The sequence below is a fragment of the Carcharodon carcharias genome, chromosome 5 (genome assembly GCF_017639515.1).
Source record: "Carcharodon carcharias isolate sCarCar2 chromosome 5, sCarCar2.pri, whole genome shotgun sequence".
Classification (NCBI taxonomy): Eukaryota; Metazoa; Chordata; class Chondrichthyes; order Lamniformes; family Lamnidae; genus Carcharodon; species Carcharodon carcharias.
The window spans coordinates 3,330,250-3,354,357 of NC_054471.1; the positions used below are offsets into that span (position 1 = coordinate 3,330,250).

General features: G+C 44.9%; 1 protein-coding gene across 3 annotated transcripts in view; it reads right to left on the reverse strand.

The window, feature by feature from the left end:
• The window catches only part of LOC121278022 (cysteine-rich protein 2-like), a 308,579-nt gene that overhangs the window by 26,536 nt on the left and 257,935 nt on the right, over positions 1-24,108 (reverse strand). For 2 of the 3 annotated variants that reach the window (XM_041188029.1, XM_041188028.1), the window contains exon 5: positions 19,346-19,414. The exons of the other annotated variant lie outside the window; for it this stretch is intronic. In XM_041188029.1, the coding sequence (XP_041043963.1) occupies positions 19,346-19,414 (69 nt within the window). The remainder of the gene's footprint in view (positions 1-19,345; positions 19,415-24,108) is intronic. 3 annotated transcript variants of the gene reach the window in all.

Sequence of the window (24,108 nt, forward strand, 5' to 3'; positions counted from 1 at the left end):
GGGAATCAGGGGGAAAACTCTCCACTGGTTGGAGTCATACCTAGCACAAAGGAAGATGGTTGTGGTTGTTGAAGGTCAGTCATCTCAGCTCCAGGACATCACTGCAGGTGTTCCTCAAGGCAGTGTCTTTGGCCCAACCATCTTCAGCTGCTTCATCAATGACTTTCCTTCCACCGTAAGGTCAGAAGTGGGGATGTTCGCTGATGATTGCACAATGTTAAGTACCATTCGCGACTCCTCAGATACTGAAGCAGTCCATGTCCAATTGCAGCAAGACCTGGACAATATCTAGGCTTGGGCTGACAAATGGCAAGTAACATTCGCACCACACTCTGGAAATTGATTTTTTTGCCTCATGATTTTCTCCTGAGGGCTTTAACCTCAAAAGCTGATGCTACAAATTGGAGTTTTTGGAAGTGTAATGCATGCGCTGAATCTCTAATTTTGTCATTGGGTCTTGGCTCCCACATCTTGCATGTAATAAATCACAAATTGCCCCCACAGGAGGAACTAAAATCTTTTCAATGGAGTGGCACAGGTCTCAGTCACAGATCTGTTCTGAGGTTGTGGTTCCATGGAATTGATCATAATGCACATACTTGCAGCTATAATTTGTCCCCACAGCCTTATCTCCCAAGCCCTTGCCTTGAAAAACAGCTCGGTAACAGCATTTCACAGAAAGGCCACCCAACTCATCTCACAGCGCCACGATCTAAACAACAAATTAAAATGGGAGGCATGCAGGAAGCAGGGCAACCTCAGTTATGTCTGGTATTTGACCAAGGACTGTGGAATGTCCCACTATCAAATTTTTCCACCAGACTAACAGACAAACTAAGAAGCAGAGGCAGAAAGCGACTACAACATGTGCTGCAGCATTCGGTGTCTGGACTTAAAAGGAATAAATGCCTCATTTTTAGTTCATATCTCCAGCCACTTGGGGAACAGTAGCAGTGTTAATGTTAATGATCTTGTAATTCAGAGGCCCAGGCTAATGCTCTAGAAATAGGAGTTCAAATCCCACCAGAGCAGATGGAGGAATTTAACTTCAATTAATAAGTAAACATGGAATAAAAAGTTGGTCTCAGTAATGACGACAATGAAACTAATGGATTGTCGTAAAAACCCATCTGGTTCACTGACGTTCTTTGGGAAGGAAATCTGCCGTCTGGGTTCCACGTGACTCCAAACCCACAGGTGGTTGACTCTTAACTACCCTCTGAAGTGGCCTAGTAAGCCACTCAGTTGTATCAAACTGCTACAGAAATATTGAATATGAATGAAACCAGACACACCACCCAGCATTGATCTAGGCCCATCAATATAAATCCAATAGGGAATTGAGAAGAAACTGCTTCACCAAAGAGTAGAGAGAATGTGGGACTCACTACCACAGGAAGTGGTTGAAGTGAATAGGGAAACATGTCAGGCATTTGAAGAAGAAGGGAAAAAGTGATAGATTTAGATGAGGAAAGATGGGAGAAGGTTGGAGTGGAGTTTAAACACTGGGGTGGACAGGTTGAGCTGAATGGCCTGTTTCTCTGCTGTATATCCTATTAAAGCCGTGTAATAAGTGGCGAGTAACTCATGACATCAAGGGATATGGGGATAGCGTGGGAAAGTGATGTTGAGGTCGATAATTAGCCATGATCTAATTGAATGACAGAGCAGGCTTGGCAAGTCTAACAGTCTACTCCTGTTCCTATGTTCCTGAGTAACATTTACACCACACAAATGCCAGGCAATGACCATTTCCAACAAGAGAGAACCTAACCATTGCCTCTTGACAGTCATTGGCATTACATGGACTGCAGCAGTTCAAGAAGGCAGCTCACATTCACCTTCTCAAGGACATTTAGGGTTGGGCAATAAATGCTGGCCTGGCCAGCGATGCCCACATCACATCAGTGAATTTTTAAAAATCCATCACCAAATCCCCCACTATCAACATCCTGGGTAACTCACCTCCTGACCGCCCAAAGCCTCTCCACCATCTACAAAGCACAGATCAGGAGTGTGATGGAATACTCCCCACTTGCCTGGATGAGTGAAGCTCCAACAACACTCAAGAAGCTCGACACCATCCAGGACAAAGCAACCCACTTGAACAACACCCCATCCACCACCTTGAACATTCACTCCCTCCACCACAATGGCAGCAGGGTGTACTATATAAATGATGCACTGCAGCAATTCACCAAGGCTCCTTCGACAGCACCTTTCAAACCTGCAACCTGTACCACCTAGAAAATAAGGGCAGCAGGCAAGCATATAGAAACATTACTACCTGCACATTCCCGTCTTCAAGTCACACGCCATCGTGAACTATTGGAACTATATCGCCATTCCTTCACTGTCGCTGGGTCAAAGATCTGGAACCCTACAAAGGAGTTAAAGGTTATGGGGACAGGTAGGAAAGTGGAGTTGAGGCCACAATCAGATCAACCATGATCTTACTGAATGGGGGAACAGGCTTAAGGGGCTGAATGGTTTATTCCTGTTCTTATTTGTTATGGTCTTATATCCGCTTCACTTAGGAGCCATGGAGTCATTTACAGCAAAGAAGGAGCCATTCAGCCCATCAAATCCATGCCACTCCCCTTGGAGCAATCCATTCAGTCCCACTCTCTCGCTCGATACCAGTGGCCCTACATGTTTATCTCCTTCAGGTGCCCATCCAATTTCCTTTTGAAATCATCTTCCACCACTCTCAATGGCAGCGAGTTCCAGGTCATTACCACACACCGCATAAAAAAAGTTCTTTCTCACATTCCCCCCTGCATCTCTTGTCCAAAATCTTAAATTGGTGTCCCCTGGTCCTTGTACCATCAGTTGATAGTAAGAGTTTTACCTCGTCTACTTTATCTAAACCTGTCATAATCTTGTACACCTGTATCAAATCTCCCCTCAACCTCCTTTGCTCCAAGTAAAATAACCCCAGCTTTTCCAAAGTAACTTTGTATCTCAAACTCCCCCTGATCCCTGGAACCATTTTGTTAATTCTCCTCTACACCTTCTCAAGGACCCTCACATCCTTCCTAAAGTGTGGTGACCAGAGCTGAACACAATACTTTAGTTGGGGCCTAACCATAATTTTATAAAGGTTCAATGTAACCTCCCTGCTTTTGTACTGAATGCCTTTATTTCATCCACGAGTGCAAAATGCATAGTGTAGGGCAGATACTGAAAGCTCCGACTGTCCAGGGCTATTCCCCAGGATATGAGAAACATTGGCAAACACTTGACTGTAGGGCAGATACTAACTGCAAGTTCAGACTGTGCTGTGGAATTGCACAGTTAACAACAGACGAATAAGTGGAAGTTTTAACAGATTTATTTTTAGATTCTGACTCTGAGCCCAGCTTCTTGGTGTTTATACACATGAGCAGGAAACACATTCCAGGCAGTAACAGCTCCCAGCTGCCAGCTTCTAGCCAAATTCCAGAGCATACAGGCCCACAGCAAAAGTATACTTCCACACTGATCCACAGTTGGAGGAACGATGGTGTATTGTGAAACCAATAGAAGGTATGCCTGATGGTTGGTCTGACTTGGCTCATGCCTGCACTCGCTGGAATCCACAATTTGCTCTAGCCAGGTCGATGCATATACTGAAGCAAAGTAAAAAGTAAAGTTAGGGTAAGATCGATTCTACCTGACATGGAATGTACTTGACATTAGGCTGGCGGAACTCCTTATCTGTCCCATATATGATCATAAGAAATAGGAGCAGGAATAGGCTATTCAGCACATCAAGCTTGCTCTGCCATTCAATAAGATCCTTGTTGATCTGATTGTGGTCTTAACATCCCATAGTCCTTGACTCCCTTGTCAATCAAAAATCTGTCTAACCCAGCATTGGATATATTCAATGACCCAACCTCCAATGCTCTCTGGCGAAGAGAATTCCAAAGACAAGCGACCTGCTGAGAGAGGAAATTCCTCCTCATCCCCATCTTAAATTGGAGAGCCCTTATTTTTGAATTAGATTCCGGCACAATGGGAAACATCCTTTCAGCATCTACCCTGTCAATCCCCCTAAGAATCTTTTACATTTCAATAAGAACACCTCTCATTCTTCTAAACACCAATGTCTGTAGGCCCAACCTGCTCAAACTTTCCTCATAAGACAAACCCCTTCATCACAGGAATCAGTCAAGTGAACCTTCTCTGAGCTGCTTCCAATGCAATATTATCCCTTCTTAAGTAAGGTGACCAAAACTGTACACAGTACTCCAGGTGTGGTCTCATCCAATGTCCTGTACAGTTGTAGGAAGACTACCTTGCTTTTATATGAACATACCAACTAGGAGCAGGAGTGACCACTTGACCCCTCAAGCCTGCTCTGCCATTCAATAAGATCATGGCTGATCTGAATGTAACCTCAACCCCACATTCCTGCCTACCCCCGATAACCTTTCACCCCCTTGTTAATCAAGAACCTATCTAGCTCTACCTTAAAAATATTCAAAGACTCGGCTTTCACCTCCCTTTGAGGAAGAGAGTTCCAAAGACTCAGGACCCTCAGAGAAAAAATTCTCCTCATCTCTGTCTTAAACGGGCAACCTCTTATTTTTAAACAGTGACTAGAATCTCCCACAAGAGGAAACATCCTCTCCACACCCACCCTGTCAAGACCTCTCAGGATCTTAAAGGTTTCCATTAAGTCGCCTCTTACTCTTCTAAATTCCAGTGGATACAAGCCTAACCTGTCCAACCTTTCCTCATAAAACAATCCGCCTATTCCAGATATAAGTCTAGCAAACCTTCTCTGAACTGCTTCCAACACATTTACATCCTTCCTTAAATAAGGAGACCAATACTGTACACAATACTCCAGATGTGGTCTCACTAATGTCCTGTACACTAAAGCATAATCTTCCTACTTTTGTGATCAATTCCCCTCACATTAAATAATAACTTTCTATTAGCTTTCCGAATTACTTGCTGTACCTGCATACTAACGTTTTGTGATTCATACAGTATCTTTGTGTCATTAGCAAATTTAGCAACCATACCTTCGGTCCCTTCATCCAAGTCAGTTATATAACTTGTAAAAGGCTGAGGCCCCAGCACTGATCCCTGTGGCTCACCACTCGCCACATCCTGCTAACCAAAAAAAGACTCATTTATGCCAACTCTCTGCTTCCTGTTAGCCAACCAATCTTCTATCCATGCCAATATGTTACTCCCTACACCATGAGCTTTTATTTTCTGCAATAACCTTTGATGTGGCACCTTATCAAATGCCTTCTGGAAATCTAAGTACAGTACATCCACCCGGTCCCCTTTATCCACAGCACGTGTGACTCCTTCAAAGGACTCCAATAAATTAGTTAATCGTGATTTCCCTTTCAAAAAACCATGTTGATTCTGCCTGATTAACCTGAATTTTTCTAAGTGCCCTGCTATAACAGCTTTAATAATAGTTTCTAACATTTTCCCGATGAGAGATGTTAGGCTAAGTGGCTTGTAGTTTTCTACTTTCTGTCTCCCTCCCTTTTTGAATAAAGGAATTGCATTCGCTATTTTCCAATCTAACAAACCTTTCCTGAATCTGGGGAGTTTTGGAAAATTAAATCCAACAAATCAATTATGTCCCTAGCCACTTCCTTTTAAACCCTAGGGTGAAGTCCATCAGGACCTGGGGATTTGTCAGCCTGCGGCTCCAATTTACTCAGTACCACTTCCCTGGTGATTGTAATTTTTTCTGAGTTTCTCCCTCCCTTCCATTTCCTGATTTACAACTATTCCTGGGATGTTACTTGTATCCCCTGTAGTGAAGACAGATGCAAAATACCTGTTCAATTTATCTGCCATCTCCTTATTTTCCATTATTAATTCCCCAGACTCACTTTCTATAGCACCAACGCTCACTGTTAACTCCTTCCTTTTTTAAATAACTATAGAAACTCTTCCTATCTGTTTTTACATTTCTAGCTAGCTTTCTCTCATACTTTAATTTTTCCCTCAATCCTTGATTTCTTTTTATATTGTGCCCAAACTTCTGACCTGTCAGCCATCATTGTGCAGTAATATGTCTTTTCTTTAAGTTTGATACTATATTTAACTTTTTTAATTAACCACAGTTGGTGGATCCCCCCCCATCCTTGGAATTTTTCTTTCTCATTGGAATGTATCTATTCTGAGTATTCTGAAATATCCCCTTGTATGCCTACCATTGAACCTCTATTGACCTATCCCTTAACCAAGTTTGCCAGTTCACTTTGGCTAGCTTTGGTTTCATAACCTCATAATTGGCCTTATTTAAGTTTAAATACTAGTCTTAGACCCATTCTTCTTTCCCTCAAACTGAATGTTAAATTCAGTCATATTATGATCGCTGCTATCTAGGGGTGCCTTCACTATGACATCATTAAGTAACCCTAAAACATTGCTTAATATCAGATCTAGTATAGGCTGCTCTCTGGATGGTGCCAGAACGTGCTGTTCTAAGAAACTAGCCTGAAAACATTCTATGAACTTCTCATCTATGCTACCTTCGCCCATCTGATTTTTCCAGCCTATATGTTGATTAAAATCTCCCATGATTATCACCGTAACTTTCTCTCATTATTTCTTCTCTGATACTGCGTCCTACCATGTAATTACTGTTCCTGGGCCAGTACACCACTCCCACAAGTGACTTCTTACCTTTATCATTTCTCATCTCTACCCAAACGTCTTCTACATTCTGGATTCCCGAACTTAGGTCATCCCTCTGTATTAGGCCGATACCATTATTAGTTAGCAGAGCCACCCCTCCACTTTTTCCTAACTTCCTGTCCTTCACCAATGTCATGTACCCTTCAATATTCAGGTCCCAATCTATATCACCCTGCAGCCATGCCTCTGTAATGGCTATCAGATCATACTTATTTATTTATATTTATACTCCACTCCACCCCACCCCCCTCTCAGTGAAGGCCAACATTCCATTTGGCTTCCTAATCACTTCCTGTACCTGCATGCTAACTTTTTGTGATTCATGAAAAAGGACAGCCAGATCCTTATGTACTACAGCATTCTGCAGTCTCCCTTTGTTTAACTAATATTCTGCTTTTCTATTCTTCCTGCCAAAGTGGACAACGTCACATCTTCCCACATTATACTTCATCTACCAAATTTTTGCCTACTCACTGTAACATATTTATATCCCTTTGCAAACTCTTTGCATCTTCCTCACAGCTTGCTTCCCTACCTATCTTTGCATCAACAGCAAATTTGACTACAATGCAGTTGGTCCCTTCACCAAGTTAGTAATAAAGATTGTAAATAATTGAGGCCCCAGCACTGATCCCTGCGGCACTTCGCTTGATACAGTATGCCAACCTGAAATGACTCATTATCCCGACTCTCTGTTTCCTGTTCATTAGCCAATCCTCTGTCCATGCTAATGTATCACCCCCAACACCATAAGCTCTTATCTTGAGCAGTATCCTTTCCTGTGGCATCTTATTAAATGAATGCCTTTTGGGAATCCAAATGCACTATCCAATGATTCCCCTTTATCCACCCTGTTTGTTACATCTCAAAGAACTCAAATAAATTTGTCAAACACTATTTTCTTTTCTTAGAACCATGTTGACTCTGTCTGATTGCATTATGGCTTTCTAAATGCCCTGCTGCTACCTCTTTAATACTGGATTCTTGCACTTTCCGCCAATTACGGCCAATACATGAACTATCTCTGCAGTCACTTCCATTAAGGCCCTAGGATGTAGGTCCTCATACTTTTTTCTAGTGATCATGCCTAGTCCATTGTGCAATGGCTGGCTCAGTGTATATGGGGGCATGAAGAAGACTTGAAAAGCAATCTAGATAGGAGGTTTGATAGCTAGGGGAACAGACAGATGTTTCTGCAGCCACAGATGTGAATCCAGGATGGTATTTTGCCTCCCTGGTGCCAGGGTCAAGGATGTCACTGAACGGCTGCAGAGGTTCATCACTGCAGGGGGTGGGTGGGGGAGGGGCAGAGGATGAACAGCCAGCAGTCATGGTCCATTTCAGTGCCAACAACATTGGTAGAAAGAGGGATGTGGTCTTGTAAAGAGCTAGGTAGGAAATTAGCAAGCAGGACCTCAAAAGCAGTAATTGCTGGATTGCTCCAAGTACAGTAACATATGCAAGTGTGTACTGAAATCAGAGGATAGAGCATCTGAATGCGTGGCTGGAGAGAGGGTGCAGGAGGGAGGACTTGAGATTCTTGGGATATTAGGCGCAGTTCTGGTGGAGATGGGACCTGTAGAGGCCGTTCGGGTTGCACCTAAACAGAAGTGGGACCAATTTCCTTCAGGGGTGATATACTGGTGCTATTGGGGAGTGTTTAAACTAACTTGGCTGTAGTGCGAAAACCAGGTGGTAATATTAGAGAGGAATACCAAGGTGTCCAGAATATTGGGAGAAACAAATAGCACTAGAGTAGGAAATAGTAAGGCATAAGAGGGAAAGTAATAAAGGGAGAGGTGATGGTGTAGTGGTATTGTCGCTGGACTAGTAATCCAGAGACCCAGGGTAATGCTCTGGGAACCTGGATTCGAATCCCACCACGACAGATGGTGGGATTTGAGTTCAATAAAATCCGGAATTAAAAGTCTGATGGGGACTATGAAACCATTGTCGATTATTGTAAAAATCCATCTGGCTTACTAGTGCTCTTCAGGGCCATCCTTACTGGTCTGGCCTACATGTGACTGCAGATGACAGCAATGTAGTTGACTCTTAAATGTCCCCTGAACTGACCGAGCCAGACAGTCAGTCGTATCAAACCGCTACAAAGTCACAAAAAAGGAATGAAACTGGATGGGCCACCTGGCGTCAACCTAGGCACCAGAAACGACAACAGCAAACTCAGCCCTGTCAACCCAACTAAGTCCTCCTTACTAACATCTGGGGGCTAGTGCCAAAATTGGGAGAGCTGTCTCACAGACTAGTCAAGTAACAGTCTGACATAGTCATGCTCACGGAATCATGCCTTACAGATAATGTTCCAGACATCACCATCCCTGGGAATGTCCTGTCCCACCGGCAGGACAGACCCAGTAGAGGTGGCAGCATAGTGGTATACAGTCAGGAGGCTATAGATTTCAAACAGATCTAGCACCCATGAGGTGCTGTGGGCCATCAGCAGCAGCAGAATTGTACTCAAACACAATATGACCCGGCATAACCCCCGCTCTACCATTACCATCAAGCCAGGGGATCAACCCTGGTTCAATGAAGAGTGCAGGAGGGTATGCCAGGAGCAGCACCAGGCATACCTAAAAATGAGGTGTCAACCTGGTGAAGCTATAACACAGGACTACTTGCGTGTCAAACAACATAAGCAGCAAGTGATTGACAGAGCTAAGCGATCCCACAACCAACGGATCAGATCTAAGTTCTGCAGTCCTGCCACATCCAGTCATGAATGGTGGTGGACAATTAAACAACTCACTGGAGAACGAGGCTCCACAAATATCCCCATCCTCAATGATGGAGGAGCCCAGCACATCAGTGCAAAAGATAAGGCTGAAGCATTTGATACAATCTTCAGCCAGAAGTGCCGAGTGGAGGATCCATCTCGGCCTCCTCCGGAGGCCCCCAGCATCACAGATGCCAGTCTTCAGCTAATTCAATTCACTCCACATGATATCAAGAAATGGCTGAAGGCACTGGATACTGTAAAGGCTATGGGTCCTGACAATATTCCGGCAATAGTACTGAAGATCTGTGCTCCAGAACTTGCCACGCCCCTAGCCAAGCTGTTCCAGTACAGCTACAACATTGGCATCTACCCGGCTATGTGGAAAATTGCCCAGGTATGTCCTGTACACAAAAAGCAGGACAAATCCAACCCAGCCAATTACCGCCCCATCAGTCTACTCTCCATCATCAGTAAAGTAATGGAAGGGGTCATCAACAGTGCTATCAAGTGGCAGTTGCTTAGCAGTAACCTGCTCACTGACACCCAGTTTGGGTTCTGCCAGGGCCACTCAGCTCCTGACCTCATTACAGCCTTGGTTCAAACATGGACAAAAGAGCTGAACTCCCGAGGTGAGGTGAGAGTGACTGCCCTTGACATCAAGGCTGTTTTTGACCGAGTGTGGCATCAAGGAGCCCCAGCAAAACTGGAGTCAAAGGGAATCAGGGGGAAAGCTCTCGGCTGTTTGGAGTCATACCCAGCACAAAGGAAGATGGTTGTCGTTGTTGGAGGTCAGTCATCTCAGCTCCAGGACATCACTGCAGGAGCTCCTCAGGGAAGTGTCTTCGGTCAACCATCTTCAGCTGCTTCATCAATGACCTTCCCTCCATCATAATGTCATGAGTGGGGATGTTCATTGATGATTTCACAATGTCCATTACCATTCATGACTCCTCAGAATCTGAAGCAGTCCACGTCCAAATGCAGCAAGACCTGGACAATATCCAGGCTTGGGCTGACAAGTGGCAAGTAACATTCGCGCCACACAAGTGTCAGGCAATGACCATCTCCAACAAGAGAGAATCTAACCATTGCCTCTAGATATTCAGTGGCATTACCATCACTGATTCCCCCACTATCAACATCCTGGGGGTTACCATTGACCAGAATCTGAACTGGATTAGCCATATAAATACTGTGGCTACAAGAGCAGGTCAGAGGCTAGGAATCCTGCGATGAGTAACTCACCTCCTGACTCCCCAAAGCCGGTCCACCATCTACAAGGCACAATACTCCCTAATTGCCTGGATGGGTGCAGCTCCCACAACACTCAAGAAACTTGACACCGTCCAGGATAAAGTAACTCTCTTGATTGGCTCCACATCCACAAGCATTTACTCCTTCCCCCACCAATGCACAGTGGTAGCAGTGTGTACCATCTACAAGATGCGCTGCAGGAATTTACCAAGGCTCCTTAGACAGCACCTTCCAAACCCACGACCACTACCATCTAGAAGGACAAGGGCAGCAGATAGATGGGAACATCACCACCTGGAAGTTCCCCTCCAAGTCACTGACCATCCTGACTTGGAAATATATCGCCGTTCCTTCACTTTCGCTAGGTCAAAATCCTGGAACACCCTTCCTAACAACACTGTGAGTGTACCTACACCACATGGACTGCAGCGGTTCAAGAAGGCAATTCACCACCAATTAGGGATGGGCAATAAACGCTGCCCTTGCCAGATACATTTACATCCCATAAATGAATTTTAAAAAATAAGGTTTAGTTTGGCTATGGAAAAGAACAAGGAGCAATCCAGAGTAAAAATAATTAACTGAATTAACTGGGGAAAGCCAACTTCAATGGACTAAATATGGATCTGGCCCAGATAAATTGGAATCAAAGATTAGCAGGCAAAACTGTAACTGAACAATGGACAGCTTTTAAAGGTGAGATAGTTCAAGTACAGTCAAGGTATATTCCCACAAAAGAGATAGGTAAACAAAACCAGAACTCCATAATTAACAAATGCAATAGAGACTAAGAGCAAAAAGCAGATGCCAGACGACTGGAGAACTGCACATGTTACAGGGTGTAAAGACAAGTTTAATCTCAGTGATGAGGAAGCTTTGAGAAACGATAATTAGGGACAAAAGTGATAGTTGAACAAATACAGGTTAATTAAGAAGGGCCAGTTTGGTTTTGGTTAGGGCAAATAGTATTTAACTAACTTGCTGGAGGTTTTAATGAGGGTTGTTGAGGGTAATGCTGTTGATGTGGTGTACATGGACTTCCAAATTTGATACAGTGCCAAACAACAGACTTGTGAGAAAAGTCAGAGCTCATGGAAATGAAGGAACGGTAGCAACATGGATACCAAATTGGCTGAATGACAGGAAACAAAGAGTAGTGGTGAAATGTTGTTTTTCGGATGGCAGGAAAGTTTACAGTAGAGTTTCCTAGAGAACAGTCTTAGGATCCCTGCTCTTCCTGACATATATTAATGACCTTGATGGACAGGGCACAATTTCAAAATTTGAGAATGATATGAAACTTGGAAGCATTGTTAAGCATGAGGATGATAGTGCAGAACTTCAAAAGGAAATAGCGGATTGGGCAGACAAGTTTGGTGCACTGGGCAGACAAGTGGCAGATGAAATTTAATGCAGAAAAGTGTGAAGTAGTTCATTTTGGTAGGAAGTGCGCGGAGAGACAACATAAAATAATTCTAAAGCAGTTGCAGGAGCAGAGGGACCTGGGTGTATAAATGCATAAATCATTGAAGGTGGTAGGACAGGTTGAGAAAGTAGTTAATGAAGCATTAAGTATCCTGGGCTTTATTAATAGGGGCAGAGAGTACAAAAGCAAGGAATTTATGTTAAACCTGTATAAAACATTGGTTCAGCCTCAAATGGAGTAATGCGTCCAGTTCTAGGCATTATGCTTTAGAAAAGTGTGAAGGCATTAGAGAGGGTGCAAAAAGGCTCCATGAGAATGGTTCCAGGAATGAGGGATTTCAGTTATGTAGATAGATTGAAGCAATGGGACTGTTCACCTTGAAGAAGAGAAGGTTGAGAGAAGATTTGATAGAAGTATTGAAAATAATGAGGGGTCTGGACAGAGTAGATAGGGAGAAACTGTTCCCATTGTTGGAAGGAGCAGAAGGCACTGATTGCAGGCTAGTCAACCCGATGGGTTTTTACAGCAATTGACAGTGGTTTCATTGACATTCTGAGTTGACTGAAGTGTAATGGAAAAGTAGGTTAAAAGAAGCAATGATGACATGAGGAACAACCTTTGCATGCAGCAAGTGGTTAGAATCTGGAAAGCACTGCCTGAGAGGGTGGTGGAGGCAGAGTCAATTGAGGTTTGAAATGGGAATTTGATCATTATTTGAAAAGGAAAAATTTGCATGGCTAAAGAGACAAGGCAGGTGTGTAGCATTGGGTTTCAGAGCATCAGCAAGAATGGGCCAAAGGGCCTCCTTTTGTTCTGTGACCATTCTATGATTGTATAATTCTATGTGATTGTTTTAAGTTCCTCCCTCCCTTTTGCCCCCTGCTTTTCTACTATTCTTGGGATGCTTTTTCTGTTTTCTACTTTGAAGAAAGATATAAATAACTTGTTCAATGTCTCCTTGGTTTCCCATTATTAATTCCCCAGTCTCACCCTCTATGTAACCAACACTTATTTACACAATTCTTTGCCTTTTTATACACTTGCAGAAGCTTTTACTGTCTGTTTTATACCTCTTGCTAGTATTCTCTCATCAATTTCTCCCTCTTTATTATTTTAGTCATCCTTTTCACTTTTCTAAAATTTCTCAATCTTCTGGGCAACCAATAACCTTTTGAACATTGACATCTTTTCTTTCAATTTGATACTATCCTTAACTTCCTTAGTTACCCAGTTGGGGCATCCTTCTCATAGAGGCATTTCATCTCAAATGAAATATATCTTTATTGAGAGTTATAAGACATCTCCATAAATGTCTGCCACTGCTTCTCTGCCATCTTATCCTTTAACTTATTTTCCAAGCCCACTTGAGCCAACCTTGTCTTCATACCCTGTAATTGCCTTTATTAAAGTTTAAACACTAGTTTCAGACCCACACTTCTCACCCTCAAACTGAATGGAAAATTCTATCATGTTACGGTCACTCTTACCTAGAGAATTCTTTACTATGATGTCATTAACTATTCCTGCCTCATTACACATTACCAGTTCCAAAATAATACTGTTCCCGGGTTGGTTCCAGAGTGTATTATTCTGAGAAATTATCCCGAACACACTCTATGAACTCATTCTCTAGGCTAACTTTGCTAATTTGATTTGTCCAATCTATATGAAGATTAAAATCGTCCATGATTCTTGCAGCACCTATTTTAGAAGTCCCCATTACTTCTTCCTACTGTTAGGAAATAGAGATAGTTCAAGAAAGTTATATTGGTAATTGTAGGTCTTAGAAATGAATGTTAATTTTAAAGTTTAAGTTTGATTTGTATTTCTGTATCAAAGAGTCATAGAGGTCTACAGCACAGAAAAAGGCCCTTCGGACCGTCGAGTCTGCAACGGTCAAACTAGTGCCTAGCTATTCTAATCCCATTTTCCAGCACTAAACCCATAGCCTTGTATGCCATGGCATCGCAAGTGCACATCCAAATACTTCTTCAATGTTATGAGGGTTTCTGCCTCTACCACCCTTTCAGGCAGTGAGTTCCAGTTTCCCACCACCTCTAGGGGAAATATTCCATCCTAAAATCCCTTCTAAACCCCCTGCCCCTTACCTTAAATCTATGCCCTCTGGTTATTGATCCCTCCACCAAGGGGAAAAGTTTCTTCCTGTCTGCCCTATCTATGCCCCTCATTATTTTATACCCCTCAATCACATCCCCCTCAATCTCCTCTATTCCAAGGAAAATATATCCAGTCTATCCAATCTCTCCTCATAACTAAAACTCTCCAGCCTAGGCAACATCCTGGTAAATCTCCTCTGCACTCTAGTGCAATCACATCCTTCCTGTAATGTGGATTCCAGAACTGCATGCAATACTCTAGCTGTGGCCTAACCAGCGTTTTATACAGTTCCAGCATAACCTCCCTGCTCTTATATTCTATGCCTCGGCGAATAAAGGCAAGTATTCCATATGCCTTCTTAACTACCTTATCTACCTGTCCCACTACCTTAAAAGACCGGTGGACATGCACACCAAGGTCCCTCTGATCCTCGGTACTTCCCAGGATCCTACCATTCATCGTGTATTCCCGTGCCTTGTTTGTCCTGCCAAGCGCATCACCTCACTCTTATCACAGGATCACACAGTGCAGAAGAGGCCCTTCGGTCCATCGAGTCTGCACCGACACGTGAGAAACACCTGACCTACCTACCCAATCCCATTTACCAGCACTTGGCCCATAGCCTTGAATGTTATGACGTGCCAAGTGCTCATCCAGGTACTTTTTAAAGGATGTGAGGCAACCCGCCTCCACCACCCTCCCAGGCAGCACATTCCAGACCCTCACCACCCTCTGGGTAAAAAAGTTTTTCCTCACATCCCCCCTAAACCTCCTGCCCCTCACCTTGAACTTATGTCCCCTCGTGACTGACCCTTCAACTAAGGGGAACAGCTGCTCCCTATCCACCCTGTCCATGCCCCTCATAATCTTGTACACCTCGATCAGGTCACCCCTCAGTCTTCTCTACTCCAACAAAAACAACCCAAGTCTACCCAACCTCTTTTCATAACTTAAATGTTTCATCCGAGGCAACATCCTGGTGAATCTCCTCTGCATCCCCTCCAGTACAATCACATCCTTCCTATAATGTGGCGACCAGAACTGCACACAGTACTCCAGCTGTGGCCTCACCAAGGTTCAATACAACTCCAACTTGACCTCCATACTTTTGTAATCTATGCCTCGATTGATAAAGGCAAGTGTCCCATATGTTTTTTTCACCACCTCACTAACATGCCCCTCCACCTTCAGAGATCTATGGACACACACGCCAAGGCCCTTTTATTCCTCAGAACTTCCTAGTGTCATGCCGTTCATTGAATACTTCCTTCTCAAATTACTCCTTCCAAAGTGTATCACCTCACACCTTTCATTGTTAAATTCCAGCTGCTACTTATCTGCCCATTTGACCATCCCATCTATATCTTCCTGTCGCCCAAGACACTCAACCTCACTGTTAACCATCCAGCCAATCTTTATGTCATCCACAAACTTACTAATTCTACACCCCACATAGTCATCTATGTCGTTTATATAAATGACAAATAATAGGGGTCCCAGCACAGATCCCTGTGGTACGCCACTGGACACTGGCTTCCAGTCACTAAAGCATCCTTCTGTCATTACCCTCTATCTACTACAACTAAGCCAATTTTGAATCCACCTTATCAAATTACCCTGTATCCCATATGCATTTGCCTTCTTTATAAGTCTCCCATGTGGGACCTTGTCAAAGGCTTTGCTGAAATCCATATAAACTACATCAAATGCACTACCCTCATCTACACACGTGGTCACCTCTTCAAAAAATTCAATCAAACAAGAACTGACTGCAGGACACTCTTCCCATACTGCTTCACCGCGATGCTGACTGCAGGACACTCTTTCCAGACTGCTTCATCGCGATGCACTAAGTGTGTTAAGAAAGGTCAAATTGAGTTGTGAAAGTTGCCTGCATATCTAATGAGAGTTTTATGACTGTGGCAGCTAAGTTAAACAAACAAGAGTAGTGAAACTGGGCTGTTGCTAAGCAACAGGGGTCCAGAGAGGCAGGCCCCTCCCACAGACACACAGAAAAACTAAAGAAACAGCAATAAGATAAAAGCAAAACACTGCGGATGCTGGAAATCCAAAACAAAAACAAAAATACCTGGAAAAACTCAGCAGGTCTGGCAGCATCTGCGGAGAGGGACACAGTTAATGTTTCGAGTCCGAATGACCCTTCAACAGAACTAAGTAAAAATAGAAGAGAGGTGAAATATAAGCTGCTTTAAGGGAGGGTCATTCGGACTCGAAACGTTAACTGTGTCCCTCTCCGCAGATGCTGCCAGACCTGCTGAGCTTTTCCAGGTATTTTTGCTTTTGTTAAAGAAACAGCAGTTTTGAGTTCAGTTTGAAGCCAGGACTCCAGAGAGACTGGAACTGGGAGAGAGAGCTGCAGAGTGAGAGCAGATTTCCCAAAAGAACCAAAAGGTCCCATAGCCGAACGAGTGAGACAGAAACAGGGGAAATTCCAAAGCAGACCTTCTAGTCAAAGAACAGGCAGGAACTTGGAAAAGGGCCTGTTAATGAAGTTAAGGGTGAGGGGCAGAGGGAAAGGCTCCATGCATCAGATTTAAATAGACAAAAGCTGCAGAGAGCAGATTTAAAGCAAGAATAGTTAGAAAGAGGCCAGAAGGTCCAAAAAGATAACTAAAGGTCTGTAACTCTTTGCTATAGGCATGTGAAGCAGTGGTGTACTATTGACAGTTGAGTCCGTGAAGCAGAGTGCAAGGAAGACAGCTTGGATGCAAGTGGCAACCCAGGGAGAGGAACATCAGAAGGACAGTTCGAAACTCTGGAGGTGAACCCTTGCAGAAGGCGTCTGAGAGAAAGCATCGGTTTGGGGGAAGATTCCAAAGTGAGTTCTAAGAGAGTGGAGATTGGAAACCCTCTTGTGAAAAACAGAGTTCAGTGAGACTGAATGACTCAAGGTATGACAAGCATCTGGGGGAAGTTGAGGAGAGATCATAGCATCTTGTGGCATATGTCACTTGGTTTCAGAGTGTGGTGTGCCTGATTACAGATTGCCAATTGGTTTAAATGGACTGTGAACATTAGAATAAAAGATAGCTTTTGTAACTTGCATTATCCTTACAAATCTGTATATATCTGTAAAGGTGTAGTTGTGGGTGAAGGAGTATTGTAATATAGTTCATCTTTTCTTGCTTAATAAATGTTTTTGTTAAAAGTTCATCAGCCGACTCCGGTGACTCTTTTCAGTCGCCCCTCTCCACGTATCTAAACAAATAAATAAAAGCTGGAGATCATAACACTGCAGTGTAGCTACTGTCAGTGAGCCTGTAAACCACTCCCACCAGTGACTTCCCTCCTTTGCTATTCCTTATCTCCACCCAAACCGATTCTACATTTACACACTGTAACCATCTGCAGGCAAGATTCACACCAGCACTTTTCATATTTTCAATTCTTAAAGCCTGCTTGTTCTTTTTGAAAGACTTAAAATTCTGATACCCCAGTAATAACTGCACTGCTCAATAATACTCAACTGTTCTGGCTGGGAATGTAGCTTGTTCAAGCCCTGGTCTGGGTGTGTGAAGCCGATTGTGTGTGAAGAGAGGAGCAGGTTCAGCCTGTCAAATAGTTTGTTAACACTCAATAATACCAATCCAGGACAGAGCACTTCACTCTATCACTGCCCCTGCCACTGGATTCATTACTCCCTCCCTCCCTCATTGGGCATTGTGGTTGCAGTGTGTCCTATCTCGAAAATCCACTGCACCAACGCAGCATGGTTACTTCAACAGCGCCACCCTACCCTGTAATCTCTAGCGCCAAAGGACCACAGCAGCAATGATGTGTGAACTCCACTACCTCCTAGTCACACATCATCATCACTTGGAACTATATCTCTGTTCCTTCATCACAGCTGGGTCAAAATCCTGAAACTCTCTTCCTAATACCAGTGTGGGTGTACCTACACCACACGGGCTGCAGCACTTCAAGAAGTCGCTCACCACCATCTTCTCAAAGATAATTAGGGATGGGCAATAAATGCTGGCTTTGCCATCAATGTCGACATCTCGTTAATGTATAAATAAAAATTAAGGAACAAAATGGGCTGTTACAGTCCTGGGTGTATACTACAGGCCATCAAATAGTGGGAAGGTAACAGAGGAATAAATTTGCAGGTAAATTGCAGAAAAATGTCAAACGATAAGTAGTGATAAAGGGGGACTTTCATTATCCTCATATAGACTGGAATAGCATAGTGTAAAGGGCAAAGGAGGGAAGGAATTCCTGAAACATGTACAACAGAACTTTCAAAATTAGTCTGCTTCAAGCCCAATGAGGAAGGAAGCTGGACTGAATCCAGATCTGCAAAATGAAGTCGGCCAACTGGAGCATGGAATGAAATACTCCCCACTTATCTGGATGAGTGCAGCTCCAACAACACTCAAGAAGCTGGTCACCGCCCAGGACAAAGCAGCCCTACTTGATTGGCACCACACCCACAAACATTCATTCCCTCCACCACTGACGCACAGTAGCAGCAGTGTGTACCATCTACAAGATGCACTGCAGGAATTCACCAAGGCTCCTTAGACAGCACCTTCCAAACCCACAACCCACCATCTAGAAGGACAAGGGCAGCAGATAGGTGGGAATTCCAAACCACTCACCATCCTGATTTGGAAATATATTGCCGTTACTTCACTGTTACTGGGTCAAAATCCTGGAACTCCCTCCCTAACAGCACTGTGGGTGTACCTACACCACAGGGACTGCAGTGGTTCAAGAAGGCAGCTCACCACCACCTTCTCAAGGGGCAATTAGGGATGGGCAATAAATGCTGGCCCAGCCAGCGAAGCCCACATTCCGTGAATGAATAAAAAAAATGTTTCAATAGGAGAACGTTTGGGAAACTGTAATCATAATATTATCAGGTTTACAGTAGTTATGGAAAGAGATAAGGAACAATCAAAGGTGAAAATATTCAACAGAAGGAAAGCCAGCTAATTTTGATGAGCTGAAAAGGGATGTGGTCCAGGTGGGTTGGAATTAAAGGTTCGCAGGGCACTCCAAACGTATTGTTTCCAAGAGCAGGATTATAACCATGAGCACCAGCATGTTCTAAGGAATTGTGTTCTTAGACACCATTACCACTTCTAAACCATTAATGAAGAATGAATTCTCCTCACCAAAGTACACCACCTTCCCACAACCAGGGCAATGAGCAGTCTCGCCAGCAAAGCTAGTGTAGGGAGAGCCTGAAACAAACAGGGAGAAAAGATTTACTTCACTATCTTCAGTTCCAGAATCTGAAAAAAAATTCAACACCAAGTCTCCCAACACCAATACATCATTGAACCGATTAACTTACTCACCCAATGTTATCCCATCTGCTCCTCGAGGAATGCACCTCTGCTGGGGTTAGATTCCATGTACAACACCGAAATAAGACAGTCACAGAGATAAAAAGCCATCTAGCCCATCAATCTCACTTCCCCCATTGTCCATAGCTCTATCAGTCACTCTCTCTAGCACATCCTATTATTGATAGTCCATCAACAAGTTGCGGTTATATCGACCTTTAATGCAATAAAAATAATTCCAGACTGCTTCATCAGACAACATGTGTCACTAAGCCAAATAAGGAGATATTAGGATAGGTAAGTAGTAGGCTTTAAGGAGTGTCTTAAATGAGGAGAGAGAGTAGAGAAGTGGAGATGTTTAGGGAGGAGATTCCAGAGCTTAGGGTCAAGGCAGCTGAAGACATGGTTGCCAACAGTGGTGGAAAAGTGGGGGAGTTGGTGGGGGTGGGTAGGAGATGCATAAGGGGCCAGAGTTGGAGAAACGCAGAGATCATGGGGGGGTTGTAGGGGCTGAAAGAGATTAGAGAAATAGGGAGGTTAGGAGGGATTTGAACACGGAGATGAGAATATTAAAATCAAGGCATTATCAGACTGGGAGTCAATATAGGTCTGGGGTGATGGGTCAGGATCTATCCTGCCTAGCCCATGTAAAGAATAGGCACTTGACCCAAAATAACTGGAATTTAACAAGAGTCAGTTCCTTTAGGAAAGAAGAGAAGATTGGGAAGGACCAGGCAGGAAAACCTTTGAACGTCCCTTCTTGAAACACATTAAAGTCTCCTCTAGGTTTCGTATACAGCAGGGACAACATATACTGGGTGGGTGAAATACAAGTTAAGAACTTTACACAACCATGCCTTAATAGGAAGTGAATTTGGTCTGAAGAATTATTTTCCTTTTCTGGATCAAAGCTCCAAATAGTCATCAATGCTATTTTACCAAAAAAGTTATGTGACCAAATTGCCCCTGAAGAGCGATATAATCTGGAGAGAAAGCTTTTAAAAAAAATAGTAATCACACCACATCCCCACTGAAACCCATTAGACTTAAATTGTTACCTACTCTGTCTCCACAAAATTCTAAATCCAAGGGCTGGATTGTCCCACAGGCTTCAAGACTCTGAAGCCAGGACCAAATGAGCCCACACTTGCTGTCAGTGAGTCTGGCTTAGTGTCATTCAGGGTGGGGCTTCCTAACTAGCCACCCCTGAGCTTACTGTCCAGAGACCCAGCAGTTCTGGTGCCTCAGTGCTGACCCTGCCACTCCAACCCCGACCCCCGCCAATGCTCAGGGAGAGGTGGGCACTGTTGAAGCAGGTCAGGGATCGTGAGGGTTCCTTAACATCAAGGCTCCCTTGCTGGCCTGCACAGTGATGAAATAAACAAGATTCAGGCCAGCAAGACCATTAGAATGGAGGGGAAACCTCTCCACTGGATCGGGATTGGCCACAATTGCGGCCTTTAACGTTCGTGGTCTGTCAGTGGGGAATGAAGCCTCTGCCTCTGAAGGCCACCAGGCCTGCTGCAGGCATACTGCTTCCATTAAGCATGCGGCCACCACATGTGGTGGGGGTGAAGATACTCCGCCAACGGCAAAATGCCAGTGAGGCAGCAAAACTGCCTCTAATTGGTGATCAGCGTAATTTGTTGTCTAGCTCTGTGAAGCTGGCAGCTGATCTGATTCCTAGCCAGTGAAAATGCATCGAGGAGCTATCCTAACATGACCTCCCCCCTATTTTCCAGGCTACCCTGCCTCCAAACCTAGCATAAGGGGGCCAGGAAAATCATTGACATTTTCATGGTTGACCAAGTGCAACACAGGACAATCATCCCATGAGTGCTGTTAGCTATTAAAGACCAGTACCTCAGCGACAACAAGATCACTATATCTACAGAGAAAAAAAGTAAAACCGAAAAGGAAATCTGAAAGGAAAAATAGAAAAAGCTAAAAACCCACAGCACCTCTTCCTAGGAAGAGTGTCCTGCAGTGAGCATCGCTGTGAAGAAGCCTGGGAAGAGTGTCCTGTGGTCAGCATCACGGTGAAGCAGTCTGAGAAGGGTGTCCTGTAGACGGCACGACGGTGAAGCAGTCTGGGAAGAGTGTCCTGTAGACGGCATGATGGTGAAGCAGTCTGGGAAGAGTGTCCTGCAGTCAGCATGGCGGTGAAGCAGTCTGGGAAGAGTGTCCTGCAGTCAGCATGGCGGTGAAGCAGTCTGGGAAGAGTGTCCTGCAGTCAGCATCGCGGTGAAGCAGTCTGGGAATTGTGTCCTGTAATCAGCATCGTGGTGAAGCAATCTGGGAAGAGTGTCCTGCAGTCAGCATCGCGGTGAGGCAGTCTGGGAAGAGTGTCCTGCAGTCAGCATCATGGTGAAGCAGTCTGGGAAGAGTGTCCTGCAGTCAGCATGGCGGTGAAGCAGTCTGGGAAGAGTGTCCTGCAGTCAGCATCACGGTGAGGCAGTCTGGGAAGAGTGTCCTGCAGTCAGCATCACGGTGAAGCAGTCTGGGAAGAGTGTCCTGCAGTCAGCATCGTGGTGAAGCAGTCTGGAGAGAGTGTCCTGTAGACGGCACGATGGTGAAGCAGTCTGGGAAGAGTATCCTGCAGTCAGCATCACGGTGAGGCAGTCTGGGAAGAGTGTCCTGCAGTCAGCATCGCGGTGAAGCAGTCTGGGAAGAGTGTCGCGCAGTCAGCATGGCGGTGAAATAGTCTGGGAAGAGTGTCGCGTAGTCAGCATGGTGGTAAAGCAGTCTAGGAAGAGTGCCACACAGTCAGCATAGCAGTGAAGCAGTCTGGGAAGAGTGTCCCGCAGTCAGCATGGCGGTGCAGCAGTCTGGGAAGAGTGTCGCGCAGTCAGCATCGTGGTGAAGCAGTCTGGGAAGAGTATCCTGTAGTCAGCATGGCGGTGAAGCAGTCTGGGAAGTGTCCCGCAGTCAGGACCGTGGTGAAGCAGTCTGGGAAGAGTTTCCTGCAGTCAGCATCATGGTAAAGCAGCCTGGGAAGAGTGTCCTGCAGTCAGCATTGCGGTGAAGCAGCCTGGGAAGCGTGTCCTGCAGTCAGCATCGCGGTGAAGCAGTCTGGGAATTGTGTCCTGTAATCAGCATCGCGGTGAAGCAGTCTGGGAAGAGTGTCCTGCAGTCAGCATCGCGGTGAAGCAGTCTGGGAAGAGTGTCCTGCAGTCAGCATCGCGGTGAAGCAGGCTGGAAAGAGTATCCTGCAGTCAGCATCGCGGTGAAGCCATCTGGGAAGAGTGTCCTGCAGTCAGCATCGCGGTGAAGCAATCTGGGAAGAGTGTCCTGCAGTCAGCATGGCGGTGAACTGGGAAGAGCGTCCTGCAGTCAGCATCGCGGTGAAGCCATCTGGGAAGAGTGTCCTGCAGTCAGCATCGCGGTGAAGCCATCTGGGAAGAGTGTCCTGCAGTCAGCATTGCGGTGAAGCCATCTGGGAAGAGTGTCCTGCAGTCAGCATCGCGGTGAAGCCATCTGGGAAGAGTGTCCTGCAGTCAGCATCGCGGTGAAGCCATCTGGGAAGAGTGTCCTGCAGTCAGCATTGCGGTGAAGCAATCTGGGAAGAGTGTCCTGCAGTCAGCATGGCGGTGAACTGGGAAGAGCGTCCTGCAGTCAGCATCACGGTGAAGCAATCTGGGAAGAGTGTCCTGCAGTCAGCATGATGGTGAAGCAGTCTGGGAAGAGTATCCTGCAGTCAGCATCGCGGTGAAGCAGTCTGGGAAGAGTATCCTGCAGTCAGCATGGCGGTGAAGCAGTCTGGGAAGAGTGTCCTGTAGTCAGCATCGCGGTGAAGCAGTCTGGGAAGAGTGTCCTGTAGTCAGCATCGCGGTGAAGCAATCTGGGAAGAGTGTCCTGCAGTCAGCATAGTGGTGAAGCAGTCTGGGAAGAGTATTCTGCAGTCAGCATCATGGTGAAGCAGTCTGGGAAGAGTGTCCTGCAGTCAGCATCGCGGTGAAGCAGTCTGGGAAGAGTATCCTGAAGTCAGCATCATGGGGAAGCAATCTGGGAAGAGTGTCCTGCAGTCAGCATCGCGGTTAAAATAACAAGAATGACATCACAAGACAGCATGAGAGAGCGGCGGAGAGATCAGAAGCAGCACGAGTGCTGGGAAGCTTAAAAAAGTGTCATCAGCACAAAGGTGAGAGCTGATTGGTGAGTAGTGGGTAAGTGACTTCTCCAGTTCTTTTCTCCAGTTTAAAATAGATTAAGCTAAGGAAAGGTAAGGGTTCTAGTTTTTGTTTAAAGTATATAAATAATTTAATGTATTTATTACAGTATTTAACCTAAAGTAAGGTTTTTTTTCCCCAACCCGAGGCAACACAGGGCAGCTCAGTCCCCTATTATGTACCGACTGCAACATGTGGGAAGTCCTAGACGCTCCTTGCACTCTGACCGACCACGTGTACAGGAAGTGCCACCAGCGGCAGCTACTGATATTGATCAAGGAATCAATTACAGCAATAAGGAGGGATGACATCCTAGAAGGCTCCTCAAATGAAGTCATAGGGGTATAAAAGAAAAACAAAAAAGGAGCAATCACATTGCTGGGAGTGCACAATAGGCCCCCAGACAGTCAGAGAGAAATA